This window comes from Oenanthe melanoleuca, chromosome 3 (genome assembly GCF_029582105.1).
Source record: "Oenanthe melanoleuca isolate GR-GAL-2019-014 chromosome 3, OMel1.0, whole genome shotgun sequence".
NCBI lineage: Eukaryota > Metazoa > Chordata > Aves > Passeriformes > Muscicapidae > Oenanthe > Oenanthe melanoleuca.
This window is the reverse complement of record NC_079336.1, coordinates 84393680-84411019: the sequence shown is the minus strand read 5'-3', so window position 1 is coordinate 84411019 and position 17340 is coordinate 84393680. Positions and strand designations below refer to the sequence as shown.

The following is a 17340-nucleotide window of genomic DNA, read 5'->3' as shown; positions in this document are numbered from 1 at the left end:
AAATTTTTAGAAGTCTGTAGATTCGTAAAACTTATTCCAAAGGGGTAGCCCTGTATTTGCTAAAACAGGTGAACACAAGCAAGACTAGTGTTTATTGCTGTGACACTTTACCTCTTGTCTAAAATGTAACAACTCTGATTATCCTCAAAGTTAGTAAGAATAGGAACAAAATACAGCTAATATCTAATTCCACACTTATGACTGCATTTCCAGTTGATTCTCTCCCTCCTTTCTGAGTTAGAATACATTTGAATTCTCTTATTTCTTTTCCTGCCCTAAGGCTGAGGTGAGAGGTGTGTACTTTAGTTCAAAGGAGCTGAACCAACCCTACCACATGTCACACTTGTACACGTGTTGTGATTTGCATTTGCTGCACCTGCAGTGGTTGATGTGGCCCTAGGTGTGCACCACACATCTCTCTTAACAAGCAATGCACAGCACATGCTGTGCCTTGCTTAGAGGGCAGCTAAGCTATGAATGGGGCTGCTTGAGTGAGGGCTTTCTTTTTGTTGTATCCTCTGAAGATACTCTAGCATCTTCTGACACATTGATCTCGTCCTCCTGAGGAACTCTGGCACCTCCTTCTTAAGATTACCATGCTAGGTAGGCTATCTGCAAGATTTTTAATGTATTCAGATCAGAGTTCTGCTCAAATTCCTTTTCTTGAGAGTGCTTTTCTTTGCAGTTTGGTCAATCCCAGCACATGACCAGTACACCATAGCTGCTGTGCAGATAGAGAGGGCAGCAATCACCATCACCTACATATGGGAATTAGTTCTGGAAGTTGTGAGACTCCAATGTCAGGCACTTTGGAGGAGTTCTACTGCCTTGTGTAAGATGTGGCCTTGCAAGAGATGCCTTGGACAGGAAGGCTGCCTGTGCCAAGTGCCTGTGGCTCTGCTGTGGGGCTCTGTGTGCCCACTGTTGTGCTCCAGCTCCACTTGTGCAGTGCTGCTCTGCTGGCTCGTGTGAGCACAGCTGCTGGACAAACTCATGTCTGCTGGCAGCTCCTTCTGCACTGCCAGGCAGGGCAGAAATCCAGTTCTTGCTCTGTACTGCTATAAGGCAATGCCACACCCAGCTTTGTGTACTTGTGCCCATAAAGCAGGGATCTGAGAGGAGAGAGGATCTGTGGATCTGTGGAGAAGGTGTTTGCTTTCCATAAATCCAAATCCAAATCTGACCCAAAGTTTTTCAGGTGGTCAGTGTGTTTAGGAGTTATTTCCAGGATTTGCTGTGATGTTGGGGATGGCACACTTCTTCAAGTTCTCTGTTCAGAAAAGCAAGGTGTCTTGCAACCTAAAATAATGAAAATATTTTATTATAAAGTTCTTTGCACTATAAACTTCCAGGCTCTTATGCAGGTATTCCTGAAAGAATTCATCTTCAGAATAACTTCCATCACCATCAAGCTGACATTTTCTAGGATTTGTTAAAATTAAGAGTAATGAGATTTGTATCCAACTGTGACAGTCTGAGACATCAGTAAAAATGTTAGGTCTTGGCACTATGTTGCTTTTAACAAGCATGCTTGTATAAAGTGCAAAATCTTGACAAAGCTAATTGTAATAGCTTTGATAGCTCAGATCATGCATTTCAAAATGTAAAGATCCAACCCATCATCTACGTTTTACAAATGAGGAAGATGGGAATAAATAGTATAGACAGTTTTAAGAACTTAATACTCTACAGAGCAAGACTTTTCCTGCTGGAACCATGTTTTGCACAACTTGGAACCTTTCATTCAAAGCACATTACAGTGGGAATTGAACACTATTTTAAGGCTATTTCAATAATTTGGCTCTGTCACTCTCTCTCTTTTATATCTGTATAAGTATATATATGTATATAAAACTATGTATTTATATATAAAGATTGATAGTTTTTTACATATATATATATTAGCAGGAGCTGCTCTAGCAGTTTTTCTTTATTGTTTAAACATACATTCAGTGACTGCTCAACTACTGAGGCTGAAGTATCCCTTGAGGGGACATATCTCTCCAACACAAAGGAACCATACCTCATTCAATGAGTGCTCCCAGGATGAATCACAATGACTGCCATTCTCCTGGACATCTAGGATGATATTAGGAATCCAATTTCCTGGAACAATGAAGCTGGTGATCACTTTACATTGAATGAACGAGGAAAAAATTAAGTGGGTATGTGAATTGTTTAAGGATAGCTAATTCTGGCTTCTTGTCTTGACAAAATTTCTATTATTCCTTAAGAAAAAGAGAATTGTAGACAGGTTTTCTGAATGAATTATCTGTATTTCTAATAACTGCATATTAGAAAAATATTCATCTATTTAGTGTGTTTGTTCTTTCTGAGTCTTTTTGGAAAAACATGCTCTTTTCTTCTTGCACAAAGAGCACAACAGCAACCACAGCACCTGCTACAATTTCTCAACCACGACAGTTGTGCTGCTCAGAGACATGGCATAATGAAATGTAGAAAAGGTTATTCAAGATCTCTTTTGGTAATCATGGTAAAAGCATCTTCCCAGACTGGATGGTACAAGAACACAGTCAGGCTTGAATATATCCTTTTCTGGAAACTTCCAAAGCTAGGGTTAAGTTTCAGGTATAAAAGCACCTGTGCCTTGGCCTTGTTATCATTCTAGCTTGGACTAAGGACCTGCAACTTCAGCAAAGTGAGAAAACCAGGTTTTTGTACAGCAGCAAAAATAAGATATTTCTCCAAGGGCTGCTGAGAACTGCAGCCTGGCCCTATCAGCAGCTGGACTGACAGCATGGACTCACCCTGCACTGTCCAACAACTGCCCTATGTGGAGGCCTAGGAAAGAATGAGCCCCACTCACAGGCTTCCAGTCTTTATGTTTTTGTATCTGAGAGAGTATCCTGCGTCTGCTGTGGAGCTGGTGATATGGGATTGTGTTTGAATTCATTTAAGGAGGAGTCAATCTCTATGGTCTTCAATTACATGACTGTTAAGATTTAGGTTAATTCAATTTATCTGTGATATTCTTATCCTTACCTTTCTTACTTGTTCTGCTGGCATGATCTAGTGCAGCCTTCCTGAGTTTCTGAACATACTGTAAAATTCCTGCTAATGGTATCCGTTCATCATTTTCATATGCCGTGATAAAAACTGATGGATAGCACTGAGATTAAAAACCAAAACCAGTTAAACACCTGACAACTGGTCTTCCTCACAGAGTAACACATTTTTGTCTTACTGTACAACTTGTTAGGGTTTATTTTAAAATTCATCTATTACACAATTACTTAGTGTTTTCTAAGAGTTTTATCTAACTTGCAAAAACTATTTTGGTCTAAAAAATGACTTCATAGTAGGGCATAATCTACTTGCAAAATGTCCCAGCAGTAAAGATCTGGTATCTGTCTGCTTGCTGATGATTGCAAAAAAAGAAAAAAGGGAGTAATAATCATGGAATAGTTTACCTTAGAACAATAGTTGAGGTTTATTTTTGCAATCTCTCTGCACAGAACTTTGCTTTTAAATAGTAAGAATTTTACTTAATGAAGCTGTGCAACACAGCCAACACATTGTCAAATAAAGAGAGATTTCTCTTGAAATGACAATGTCAAAGCTATAGGTCCTTTTCCCTTTCAGTGTTTGTTTGTTTTAATACCTCTGGAAAGTATTAAATCAGTGGAAAATACCTCCTTTCCTCCTGTGTCTGCAAAAAAGCCAGCGAAACACAGTAGAATGTCAAAACTCCCCCACAAAAGAAGGCATTTTGGATATCAAGATTTGCTATACAATAGAGTAATCTATTACTTCCTGGAAGTCCTAAAACAAAAGCAAGTTTAGAAACCTGTATCATTTAGGAGAAGGCATTGGGTTAATTTCAGTAGTCACTTGTGACTCCAACTATTGCTAAGATTATTACTGAAATAATTTATATTGGAGATTTTTTTTATATTTCAGTGATCTACTCTTGGTTTTCTTATAAACTACTACACTCTATGCCTGTAGTATTCTGCACAGAAAGCATAGTTTTACCTGTGGCTTAATATTCTGGTATGGGCAATAGCTTTTGATATACTTCATACATTTTTCATCTTCTAATGGATTTCCCCATTCTTCTTGTTCCTCAATTGTCAGTGGGAGATGAGTTTTCATCATTGTATTTAGAACATCTACGAAGGGAGCCTTAGAAGTGATTGAAAAAAAGAAAAGAGTTGGCAAACAGGACAGAGGACCTTGAATATATGGGCCAAGGTATTCTCAAACAAATGAGGAGAGTGAGCTTTGAACTGGAATGTTTCCAATTCTGAAAGTGGGACAATAACACAGATAATACAGTTAAATGTTATAATCTGTAAAAGTTCTGCAGCATCTCACCTGTAAAACCATGGCTCTGATCAGTGCTGGATCAGTGTTGCTCAGGGCTCCTGCGAGAACTCCCCCAGCACTGGCAGCTGCCAGTGCTGTGTGTTTGGGCTGAGAAAATCCCAGCTGGTGCAGCAGCCTGATGCAAGCCCTGAGGTCATGGAGACCTTTGAGTTTATTATGCTGACATCCATCTCTGTGCCAGCCAAGGCCCTGTTCTCCTCCACCCCTGAAATGTAATGCAATTCAAGTTGGAGTCTCTTCAGAAAATATTATAAGGCGTAGCTTCAGATAACAAAAGAACAGCAGCAGCCACAGAGCTGCACATCACAGATTGCCTTCCAAATCAACTCTTCTCTGTTTTTGCCTTTACCCTTCTTTAGGCTAAAAGAGACAACATGAACACAAATTCATTCATGATGAGTGGTGAAAATTCTAACTAACTGTAGAAGGGCCCACATGTGCTTATGTCCTGGAACCCACAGGAAAAGCTGTACTTTAGGAAATGACATTTTCATTCTAGGCAAAACAAAATCAGATAATATTATCTTTTTATACAGGAAACCATGAAAATATTCAAAACATTTCCAATACTTCCATTACTAACACTATTACTTATTAAAACCACTAGAATAGTATTTCTGAGCTGCACACCAGACTCTCAGGATTTTTCTTCTGTTTATCTTAAATTCTGAGACTGTTAGAAAGTTTGGTTTGGTTTCTTCCCCACTAATTTGTGAATTTCAAATGCTACTTGAAATGTTACATTTTGTAATACAGAATTATAGAAATAATTTATGCTTCTTTCTATGCAATTGTAATTTTGGTTCTAAGCCACCTGAAGCTTCCTCTTCTGGTTTCAAGTTTAAAATGGATTATTTGATTAGCCTGCCATCTTTGGATGATGAATCCATCTTCATGTAGGACTGACCTGTATCTAAGGGACTTTAGTGGGGCATGAGGAAGAACAGCACAATGCTTGACACTGAGTACAGCAGATTGAATATATTTGCTGATTTGTTTTGGGACTAGTATTTCCAACAATTACTCATTCCTCCCCTTCCCTTCCCTCCCTAAAGTGATTGTTTTGTTATCTTCCTTAGCTACTGAGAAAAATTTGAAGCCTGTTGTACATTGCAGTTTTATAAAACTGGTAGATTTGTAGCTAGACTGGAGATAGAGAATTTAGCCAATAAAACAAGGGTTGCAGGTTAAATGGTTAGTTGTTGCTGTGGAAAGTAAATGGCTTTCACAAGACATAGACTGAGCATTAGCACACAATGCTCTCAGAAGGAGATAACATGTCATGGCAATTTGAGCATGCAACCGAAATTTTTCTTGAGCAAAGACAAGACAAGAAGTAATAAGACTTGAAAAGATTAAAAGTTAGATACAGCCATCATGTAGATTTAAGAAACCTAAAATGTAGTGTGCCCTTGAGGTTTTTTTTCCCTGAAGTAAGTTTAAAAAATACTTAAATAAAAAATCTAAGAAGATAGGAATAATTAGATATAGGTACACAAAAAATATTTTGGTACGTCTTCAGTTGTCCATGAACAAATCCTGCAAAATAAAATCTTATTTCCATTTTATATTTGACTTACCTAACATGGCAATATGCTAATATCCAACCCTCTTCAATTAACATCAGCTTCTCTTCTTTAAAGCTCATGTTCAAATCTATGCCATAAGCTCCATATACATGAACTAGAAGTGGTCTCCTGTGTAGTTCTTTAGAATTCTTATTATGAAAAACTGTAATTGGCACCAAAGTTTCATCCTGGAAAAGAAAGAGTAGTTTTACAATAAGGGACATTGCAGAAATCTCAATGACACATGGCAATGAAAACTTCAATTATTTATTTTAAAATGTGTTTTTTTGATTACAGTAATTTTTTTTCACTTAGAATGTACAAAGCACTCTTGAAAAATAAAGCCTGAGACTGAACCTCTGCTGTGTGGGCTTACAGATGCAGAGTATAAATTCATTTAAGTGCAACACCTGAGGAGTTTTTAAACTATCAAAACACCCAAGTCTTCTTTCCCCCTTTAACACCAAGAATATATGTTATTAACAATACAGTTTACCACTTACCACAGTACAAACTCTTTATTAACATCTCCAAATTTTTAAACTCAGGCTGTTAAAACTTTCCTTTTTTGATCTGCACTGTGCAGCTGGTTGTGGGGTGTTCTTTTCAATAGCTGGCACCTTTTTCATTTATCATGTGGAGTACAGTACCATTACATCAACTAGCAATTCTCATTTATACTAAGATGCTTGACTCATTGTGTGCTGTTATCTCCTCTGAAATACCCAGTTTAATGGGAAAAAAAAATCACGACTCTTTCTTGTTCTTCTCTATAGCACTGAAGAAAACACCCACTGTTTAGTAACTATAGCAGCAACTGCTCTTTACATTTTTAAATCTCTGCTCCCTGCCAAATGCACTTTCTTTAAATGGGTGGGGAGGAAGGAAAGAATAAAAGAAATGGGGAAAAGACTGAAAAATCTTACCTTGCTTTTAGCTAGTAAACGTGTAGTGTGACAATTCGTAATAATTGGTACCTCTTGCACAGCTTGTTCAATGAGATTATTTTCTTTAAATGAATATGCAAAACGCTTAGGGGGGTGTACTGGGGAGGAGAGCTGAAAATAGCAGGTGCTGGTGGTAAGTTCAGGATGAGATTCCAATTCAAATTCACAGGCCCACGTAGGTAGCTGAGAAAACATGGCATTTCAAGTGAGACCCTTACACTGCTTCTGTAAATTTTGCTTAGTATGTCCTTCAGAGTAAAAAACTTTGGATATTAACTAATTATCTTCAGTTTGCATGTAGCACAATCTGTATTTAATTTAAATCCAGTAATGAAACAATTAAAAGTGAAAGAACTGGTGAACTTTTCCCCTGAGGCCATTGGATAAAGTTGGACAATGAAATAAAGAGAAAAAAATAAATTCAAATTCAGTTTAAAACGGGTATTAGTGCAGACTTTTTGAAAGAAAACATTTGAAATGATTCTGCATTAGTTTTATTTTTTAGATCCTATTTTTCCTTCTACTGCATTTCCAGTTCTACTTCAACATGTTATACAGCCAAGTCCATGTCAGCTATTATGCTTTTACTGTGAGTTAGCTCAGTAATGCTAAGCCACTGAAAACCCCTGCCTCTTAACTTTGTTCCTAGTGCCAGCCATTGTGAAGAACAAAACCTTTTCCTGGCACATTCACCCTCAGACACTTACTGTTATTATATTTAAGGTTTTTAACTCTGCTAAGAATGAAAGAAATCAAGATTCATTCTTTGAGAGCAGCAGGGACATAGCCAAACCCTCTGCCAGACCATTACTTACTTGGGTTAGGTTGCTAGAGGCTTCTGAAAAGGCAGCAGAAGTCCAAGTTCTCCTGAGTAACTGCAGGCCCTTTCTGAATAAATAAACTACAGCCATTTAAAAAAATGAAGATTTTTGGAGACCATACAGTGTACTTTGTTGAAAATCTTTTTCTGTAATAGTTTTAGAGAGTGCAGCATTGGCAGCTTGTTGCAATAAACTTGTGAGCTGTTCAGACTGTATTTTTCAGGAAAACAAATCAATTAAATATTCCACCTGAATGGTCTTCAGAAATCATGGATTTGGCTTGAGTCACTTTGTTTTTAATTCACAAGTATTTAACAACTAGAGAAGGGAAGCAAATCCTTCGCACCAATTGCACTGCAGTATCAACTATTCCCATTTATTATGGGACACTGTCCATACTTGTTTTCTGAACATTAGTCTTTTTCCTGTGAGAGGGGCCTTGCTTACACCAATGAGTGTAGTCAAAAATAGGCTCAGTAAAACTAAGTAGAGCATTTAGGGAACTAAGTTCTGTTTTACATTAGAAATCAGCTGTATTGTGAAGAGCTTGACTGTAATCCATTGAAGGAAGGACTGGCTCACAGGATAGCTGCAATTTAACTTTCTAAATGCTGCAAATAAGCAACCACATCAAATCCTGAACAGCCACAGGAAATATAATTAGCCATAATGATGAAATTGCCAATATTAATAGTTTCCAAACTGCTCTTACTTTTGGAATTTATCTTTGCTTTCATTATTTAAAAACAACAACAACAACAACAACAACAACAAAAAAGCTGGAAAAATATTATGCTGCTTAACTCAAGCTAAAACGTACCTTTATTGACTGAACTGAGTGTGAAACAAAAGAAATCACATTTAAGTAAAGATGACCAGCATTCTTCAGGAACATAATGCAGTCATCACTGAACATCTCAAAGTCTACTAGCTTGGTTTTCTTTTCCAGTGCATAAACTAACTGCCAGTTCTCCTTGGCACTGGAAGCTACTGGTGCCTTCATCAACTATAAAGAAAAAAAAAAAAATCAAACAACCTTGTATTACTAAAATGTAGTAAGAGTTACAAATGAGAAGTACAGACTTATAGGTGATCTAATACAACATTTTGCTTGCAAAAAAATACTTATTTGTATTTGAGGTGTTTGGCTGTCTAAAACTGGAGATTTTTAAACTCCCTTTACTTAGGCAAAATAGAAGACCAATGCAGTAACATTTGGAGAAGACCAAGTCTCAAAGATTACTCTACAGAAGATTGTAATACAGTAAGTGCTTTCAGCACGGCCAGCACAATTGTAGGTGGGTTTGAATACAGACTGAGATCACCAACTTAAGTTTTGATATAGGGGAAATGATTGTTGAAGCATAGTCATTTCTTGATGCTGTCAAAGGAGTTAGTATCAAACTGGCCTCCTATAGGTGAGACTCTTTTTAATTCATGCAGCTCTCTCTCTTAATTTATTTCAGTAAGCTGTGATGAACAGAATGAAAAGCCAACCTTACTATTTCTATGTGATTTGCAATAAGTATAAAAATTAATCCTATGAATGGAATTATCAGTTCAAAATTGCCTTATATTCTGCAGGCTCTCCATATGTAGTAAGAATGTACAACTGGTCCTTTCTGTGCTCAATGTGGTAAATGACCCCCATAGTTCGTGCTTGTACAAGAGCAGGTGGCTCAAAGGGATGTCTGCAGTCGACCAGCCAAACTTCTGAGCTTGTCTTGCTGTTGCTGTTGATAGTGAGAAAACGCCTGTCTTTTGTGCAATAGAGGTCTACAAAGAATCTGTAGGGAATAATTTAAAAAAAAAGGAAAAGAAAAGCTTAAATTTTATCAGTATTTAAAAATAAATAAATTGTTTCAGAATCATGGACTTCCATCTGCAAGGTAAGAAACTGCATCCCTGTAAGCAGACTGGAGAAATTTCAGGCTACTTGGCTTCCAGACCCACTTCTGCTGCATTTGCCCTGGGATTTAAAACCCCTCAATCTTATGTGTGAAATCTAAAATCTGCAAGGAAAGCAGTTCAATTGTTGCCCAACAAAATCTAGGTTTTTGCATCATTGAGCTAGACTGGAAGCTCATTGATGCATACAGGCTTTAAAATTCAGGCAAAATGCAGAACTTTTTATTGAACTTGTAACCTTTTTTTTAAAAAAAAAAAGTAGTAATGGATAGTTAAAATAATAAATGACATCATGTGGGAACAGCAATAACAAAAGTAAGAGTTATTAAAAAAATAAATCGCTAAAATGTCTATGTGCTACTGACCTAACTGTCTGAAGCAAATAAGATAAAAAGTACAATCTAAAAAGAAACAAGCACAGAGGCCTATATGAGGCAGGATGGACAGTGCTGGAGTGATAAAGCTGGAAACTAGGAACTGGTTTTTGAACTAAGAAACTAGGATCTACCTACTGGTTTTAAATCCCTCTACAATCTAGAAACAGAAAGCAGAATGATAACCAGTGGCTGGATGGTAATAGTACAGAAGTTCAGGCTGAAATTCAGATTCAGATTTCTGTGAGTCACCCTAATTAACTGGAACGTCACACCTTGGATCAGAACAGTCTCTCTGCCATTTTGAACCCTTAAGATTGAATGTCTCTAAAAGCAAAATTGTCCAACACAAAGATGCAGATTCCATCAAGAAAATGCAGGGTTGAATACCATAATCTACATCACACAGATCAGATACATGACTACAATGATGATCTCTCTAGGATTCAGAGTATTTGACTGGTGAAGAAAAGGATGCTTTAGATAGCATTTTCAGTGCCTTTAATTATTTGCAGGTGGAGGATCTTAAGTTTTTTTTGTACTATTCTTTTTCTAATTGCACCCTCTTGACATCTTTCGGACAGGCACAGAGGGGGAGCTAAAGTCTGCAAGAAAAATCAGCCTCCTGCCTTTCTAATACCCATGAATTTGGCAAGAATGTGGCACTGCATTCTGTAGAGATTCCGAGAGTTCAGCTCTGCTGATCCTGCCTCTAAGAGGGTTGAGCTGAAATGCATATTACACTTCTCCCCAAGGATTATCACCTTGACATTACAAACTTTTTATCTTTGTAGTTTTTTTTTTTTAAATTCAAGAAATTTTCAGCTTCTAAAAAAGTATCTGATCGCAACAAGAAGAGCTGGTGAGATGCAGAACAGAACTGCTCAATGGCAATACAAAAGAATGTCTTGCCATCTCCAATGAAGGAGTTCAGCTATGAGCTGCAATAGCACATGAACCTTTAGAGTAAGTTTCTAGTAGATTTACTGTAATGACTGTGACCTTCAGAATTATGCCAACAGTTTCCCTGTGGGGAAGTGCCAGGTCAATGCAACTTGATTTTCCAAAAGTGTGCATCAAATGCAGCTGGAAAATAAAGATCTTATTTATTCCATCTCCATTGCAGGTTTTTTTTTGTTTTCTTTTTTTTTTCTCCCCGATGAAAGTATAATTGGAATTTCTTTACTAAATATGTAACTTGAATTAAGAATAATCACAAATATTTATGGAATGCTATATAAATATACCATGTGCTACAATGCTGAAAAGCTAGTTCTGCGCTCAATTTAGCAAAGAGCCTTCTTGTCTTCCTAAAGCACTGCTTAAAGAAAGGTTATTGAGAGGGTATTCAGTCAACAATAGTTCTGTCTCTTCGAATGTTGTAATGATTTTGCTCATCCATTACCCAGAGCAAGGATTAGCCTGAACTTATGTGTTTTTTTTAAAAGATGTATCAGACATCAATAGCAGAGAAAACAAAATGAAATCCACGGTCTGATTTACCCTGTATGAAACTGTCACACATTCATTAAAGGACACCCTGACCTGAGAGTGACCTTGACATTTATAAACTCAGCTGAACTCATGAGGTAAGAGAGGAAAGTTAAATCTCTGTTGATCACATATCAAAAGGAGAAGAGAGCACGTTCTCAGGCTGTATAAGGCACTACTGACAGCAGAACACAAAAATGCGTTTTATTATCTGAAATACAATATGGACACTTTGTTTTCCAAAACAGATATATTTTTACATATAAAATACTCTGAAATATGTAAAGGACTTGTTATATTTTAGGTATGTATTACCTTGCATCTTGTTCTGTATAAACTAACTTAGTATGTTTCTGGTAAGTGAAAGTGGTCATGAATACATTCTGGCATTTAAGGTTCTTCTGAGTTGTGTAATACAGAACATCATTTGCAGCCCATTCTGGAAAAAAAAGACAAATGCATATCAAATTCAGAACAGTATATAATATTACTGAGAGAAGATGAGAGCCTCCATGGACACTGGACCCAGGTGAAAAAGGTGGGTTGCAGGTGGCATGGAACTGAGGACAGCACTTCTGCATCCTGTGGGGACTGAGGTAAGAACCAAAAGGTCTTTCCATGTTTTATCTGAATACCACAGAATAAGAATCTCATAATGTATTGGAAAAAAAAACAACAAAACAAAAAAGCAGAGGTCAATGTTGCAGGGCCCAGCAATAGGAAGCTCTTGACCATGTGCGGGTTCTGCAGGTACCAGGAAAATAGGAGATGCAGCTGTTTAAAACAGCAGAGAAAAAGAGGTTTACATGGAATCAGCAAGATAATAAAGACATCATAAGCTCTGCACTGCTGCATGTGACTGCACACAAGCCATTATGAGAAAAGAGATGATGCATGTGCTCCATGGGTACTGCTGAGATAAAAATTCTCCAGTTTTCTATGCTTGTGTATGTGTTCACCAACAAAGAAAGGTATAAATACAGGCACCTTGTTATTCTGGTTATTCCTACTGACCCAGCCACATTCCTGCAATCTCTGCTGTTCCTACAGCCAACAGAATGATGTACATATGCTTTTAAAAGCTGCTGTATGCTGTCTTATGCATACTGATTTTCAGTACAAAACCCAAGGAATTCACAACACCAAAATAACACAAACACTGCTTTCTGAACAGCAATGTGGCTCCAAAGTGCACAGGTAGCTGAGGATTCACTATGAAGACAAGCCTTTAGAGGGCAAATCCAAGTTTTTCTGTAGCTCAGCCTATAGAAAAATCAAGGTGTAAATTTTCAGTAACTTCTGTCTGTTTCCCTGCTATTTTATATCACTCAATACAAGCACATAAACTTTGCAAGTGGTTCTAAGACCTAATTCTCTTGCTCATTATTGAGGCATCTGTGTGCTTCATGACATTAGCATCGTACCTCACTCACCTGACTTAACTTTACAGAATTTTCCATTCTGATAGTCATCTTTTGTACTGTTATTATCTGTCACACCTATTTAGGACAGGATGTTGGTCTCTCTACTGTACTGATTCTTCTGGATCAGCCTAGATAGATGTTTAAATCAAACATGGTGTAAAATGTCATTGGCAAATTTACATGTTTATTTTTAACAGGTATTACAATCTTCAGTGTGGAAACACAACACTAAATTCTTGCTACTCCTCATTTTTTTTAACAAGGAAGTTTTACCTAGAGTTTTATTTTTTGCTCTGCCCAGGCAAATTGCTTACTGCACTAGGTATACTTGATGACATCTAGCAATATAATCCGAAGTACAAGATGTGGAACACTGTATATATATTTTTATACTCTTTATAAAATTATATTCTTTAACATACTATAAAAAAATAATGTTTTCCCCTTCCATTTATCTCTGCTTCTTTTAACAGCAGTGTGAAACTGTAATCTATTCTGAAAGAATTGATTCAAGGCCTGGCTGACTTCACTGGGCTCTGAAGTGTGACCCACATCCTGGATTCCAGTTGAAATTCCAGCCAATACTCACTAGTAGGTAGTACTTCCACACTTTGCAAACAAAGCTAACTGTCTACAGCTACCAGTGACTTCAGTTGGAGCTGTAAGGGTTTACCAGCTAGAACATCCCTCAGAAAGATCTTTATATGACAAACAGTCATGTCACTATATTTTGAATACATCATATTGGATTCAATAGAAAAAATTATATGCATAACTGTTGTTAACATATATAAATGCTTTTACAATGAAGGAAAACTTGTATTCAGGAAGCAGTCCCTTTCATCCATATCCTGTAATTGTGCAGTGTTAAAGAAACCATAAGAAACAATTCAACATCTCTAAATGTTGCTTTCACATTAAAAAAAAAAAAAATCTTTAAACTAAGAAAAACGTGTTGAAAGCTTGTGTGATCCATGGGATATTTACAACACATATCCACAACTTACCAAAGCTAAATACACTTGGAATTACTTTTTCCACAACAGGAAGATTAGCAAGTTTCATAATAATACAGGTTGCCTCTTCAGAAATTTCACTTTTTAAGCTGATGGCCATGTATCTCTGATCTGGTGAAATTCTGATCCGTTGAATAAAGGCATCAGAAAAGCCAAGATCTTCAACACTGAATAAAATCTCAGCATTTCCTTCACCTACTGTATAGAAAAAGGAGATAGTAAAAAATACTGTAATTAAGACACCGTCAAAATGAACAGTGATTCCCCATGTCTGTATTTAACAAACCTGTCTCCAGTATCCACAAACATTCTACTGGAATTTATCAACATCAAATACCTGTCTTGCAAGATATTTGCAAATGCACTTTGTAAAAATAAACAAAAAATTACAGTTCCAAGGAAAAAAGTCCTGTAGTTATTATTAAAAATATTTCAAAATTTAGATCTTGGCTTTGTATTTTAAAGCTCAGACAGTTAAAGCACAGTTGTTTTTAATAAATAAAATCAGAAATTCTTTCACCCCCTCTCAGAAATAAAAAAGCACGGCTGTTCTTTTCTTGTTTTCAAAATGTTGTTAGGGCTCTGAAAAGAAGTGTCCCCTTTCTTTCCTCTCCAGCAACTTGCCTTAGTGTCAATATATACTATTCTCTAACTGTCTTTACCTCACCTTTTCAGATTCAGGATTCTAGAATTATTACTCAATTACAGAATTGTATAGAAGTATTTTTAGCTAAGAAACAGACAAGCAGAGCGTTAATGCAAGAAAAGAACACTAAGTTTTATACATGTATACCTTTTTTAAGAATCCTACCATATTAGGAAGAGAAATCCCTTACCATCATCTGCTTTTGCAAGAAATATGTAGCCATTCTCTTGAAAGTACACATTCTCTCCCAACCTCATCTGCTCAATACAAACAAACATATTTCAAGTCCAGCATAAAATTAGACTATTTCCTTTGAATCCCTATATACAGTAATTTTTCTGAACAGAATTGTAACAAATTGTAACAAATGTAACAAATGACAGATATACTCCAATATACTCCACACTGAAGAAGGAATTGAACACATCAGAAAGGTTTTTTCAGTTAGAGTACTTAAGTTACCACTCTAAATTTCACAGAAGGCCAGATCCCCTGCAACTGCTCTTGCAACTTAAAATTTTGTCTTGTATTCTTTATCCAAAAGTCAGATAATTATTTTATCTTTACTTGCTTTTGCCTATGGAGAAATTAAGGTAAATTCACTGTCATAACAGGTATAAACTGTTCTAAACATAAACTGTTACTATATACAATTATTAAAATATTCAAACTTCTACTGTAAAAAATGAGTAAAACAGCATTTTATAGCAGGAACAGCTCCACTGTCTTTTATTTGTAGTCAGTGATGGGAAATGTTTGTCTTGTTTGCCACTTACCCTTGGGCTTCCTGAAGTGAGTGTATATATGTTGTGCAATTCTTCCAGTTTTTCTCTGATTCTCTTTGTGATAGCTTTGTATGTTGGTGAAATGTCATTCCAATTTTTTTGCTCTGATTTCAGAAGGTTCTTGTGCAAAAGGTCTGAAGTTACTATGGATGTATTTTGCTTCCTTTTGGAAGGGACTTTTGTTCCTTCCTGCTAAGTAAGGAAAGACAACAATGACTACACACCAGCACACTGCACACCAATCTGAACACATTGAAGCAACATCCCCTAAGCCACAGGCCCAAAACCACCTTTGCATTACACAACAATAAAAACAAAAATTGCAGTTGGAATGCGTTTTAACTCTTCTCAATCTTTTGGGGACACACTGTCAAATGTGCTTTACTTGACACATTTATAGAGGTATTTTCTTGAAAATTTAGGGTACTACTAATACATTCTCCTAATTGATTATAAGTAAATATGTTTGTTCCTGTTCTAGAGCTAGGTTTTACTTTTTATGGAATTTTATCGTTTTTCCTTCTTCACAGCATTCTTTCATAATTTCTTCTCCTTAGAGTGTTCATTTCTCATTTCCTTTCCTAGAAAACACTACCTAGGAGTCCTAGCAGCTCATTCAGGTTCTTACTCCACTGCCTCAGAAGTGTTAATATAAATGTTCATAATGTGCAGAATGAAGTGAACTGATACAGGATCTGCAACAACTTTATCAGGAGTAAGTTTAAGGATCTGGTTTTCCATGAAATGAGAGATTACTGCTACCTCACTGCCTACAAAACTATCTTCTATAGCAAAAAGTCATGCGTTTTTGAGCCAGCTCAGAGTCTGGTATCATCAGTTTGGACACTTTGCCTCTACACTAGCTGATCTCTCTCTGCAGATTTTTCCAGACACTTTACTTAAGTCGGAAGATACCAATTTTTTTAAAATTGAGGGAAAATCAACCAAAATGCAGCTTTACGTCGAAACAGCATAGGAAAGCTGAACAATGGTACATGTCCTTGAATGTAACTGATATCCTGGGCTTCGTTCCTCTGCTTCAAATTCTCCGGGAAAAATGTGTTTCCTCAACATGTGAGAAGTATGACTGGGTCCTGAACAGCTGTGCCAAGGTGGTTGTTGGTATTAAGTCTATACTTAAACAGCATACCTTGCAGGAAAAGAATCTGCATGGCAGGATGCTTCCAGGTGGTGCAGTCCTGTGGGTACATGATGTACTTTTTGAGCAGTCCAGGATGCGGCACTTTCTTGGTCCAATTTTACTGCAAGGACTCACTGTCTGAGGAGGGTTATGCTTACAGTAGTACTTGGCACTGAAGCTCAGCCAATCTTGGAGAAGATTCCGCAGTCCAGCACAGCACATCCTAACCTTCATTTCTTGACAGCCAACCTAGAATTTCTGAAAATCCCAAACTTTCGAACATTTACACAGCGTGTGTGAAATACACATAAGGTAAACTGCAGGTGTAAATATACATACACACATATGAAATAGACATAGCGTAAACTTTCTCTTTCAAAGAAAAGTGATTGATTCACGAGGTAAATCAAGTAAGCAAATAAGTAAAACTCAGTCTGTTTGTTAACAACTGGCACCCACGTTTTAACCTGAACCTTGCTGGCGAAGTTTAATTCCAGTGAAACTATGAGGAGAAGGGGAGGTGCAACCGTGAACGTCCAAACGCCGAAGGACAAAACACCGGGAAAGTTTGGAGAAGTCGTCTCCCGCTACCTCCCCACCACCTAACACCAAACCCACGCTCTCTCCCGAGGCTCCCTGGGCAGCAGCAGCCGAACCCGGCTCTCAGGAGCGCGGCAGGGGACGGGCCCCCGTGTCCGCCGGCGCTGCCCGTCCGCCCGCGGCCCGCGCAAGCACTCGCCGTGCCGCTGCTCCCGCTGCCGCTCCCGCCGGGCCGGGGCAGCGCTCCCGGGGCCCGCCGCTCCCGGGCAGCCCGCGAGGAGACGCCGGGCCGGGGCAGCGCTCCCGGGGTCGCTGCCCGTAAATAAGAT

The 17340-nt window shown here is 37.6% G+C and overlaps 1 protein-coding gene across 2 annotated transcripts; it reads right to left on the bottom strand.

The window, feature by feature from the left end:
- Window positions 1–643: 643 nt before the first annotated feature.
- Window positions 644–17337, bottom strand: PREPL (prolyl endopeptidase like). Of its 2 annotated transcripts, XM_056488781.1 has the most exons (15): window positions 17090–17337; window positions 16481–16729; window positions 15322–15522; window positions 14736–14802; window positions 13891–14097; window positions 11775–11898; window positions 9257–9473; window positions 8507–8692; window positions 6845–7048; window positions 5931–6106; window positions 4339–4555; window positions 3997–4146; window positions 3004–3130; window positions 2024–2106; window positions 644–1299 (listed from the first exon to the last, which is right to left on the bottom strand). In XM_056488781.1, exons 2-15 carry the CDS (start codon window positions 16703–16705, stop codon window positions 1219–1221), a joined length of 2265 nt encoding a protein of 754 aa, XP_056344756.1. In that variant the 5' UTR covers window positions 16706–16729; window positions 17090–17337; the 3' UTR covers window positions 644–1218. The 2 variants fall into 2 exon arrangements, with proteins under 2 accessions (XP_056344756.1, XP_056344757.1); XM_056488782.1 differs by having other exon boundaries at window positions 15322–15519; window positions 16481–17337.
- Window positions 17338–17340: the final 3 nt, after the last annotated feature.

Bases quoted from the DNA above. Each gene is read 5' to 3' on its own strand.
- PREPL (XM_056488781.1), bottom strand. From the start codon at position 16,705: ATGAAGGTTAGGATGTGCTGTGCTGGACTGCGGAATCTTCTCCAAGAT. The intron at 15,523-16,480 runs GTATGCTGTTTA...TTCCTTACTTAG, and splicing joins GCAGATTCTTTTCCTGCAAG to CAGGAAGGAACAAAAGTCCC. The intron at 3,131-3,996 runs GTAAAACTATGC...TTTTAATCTCAG, and splicing joins ACCAGAATATTAAGCCACAG to TGCTATCCATCAGTTTTTAT.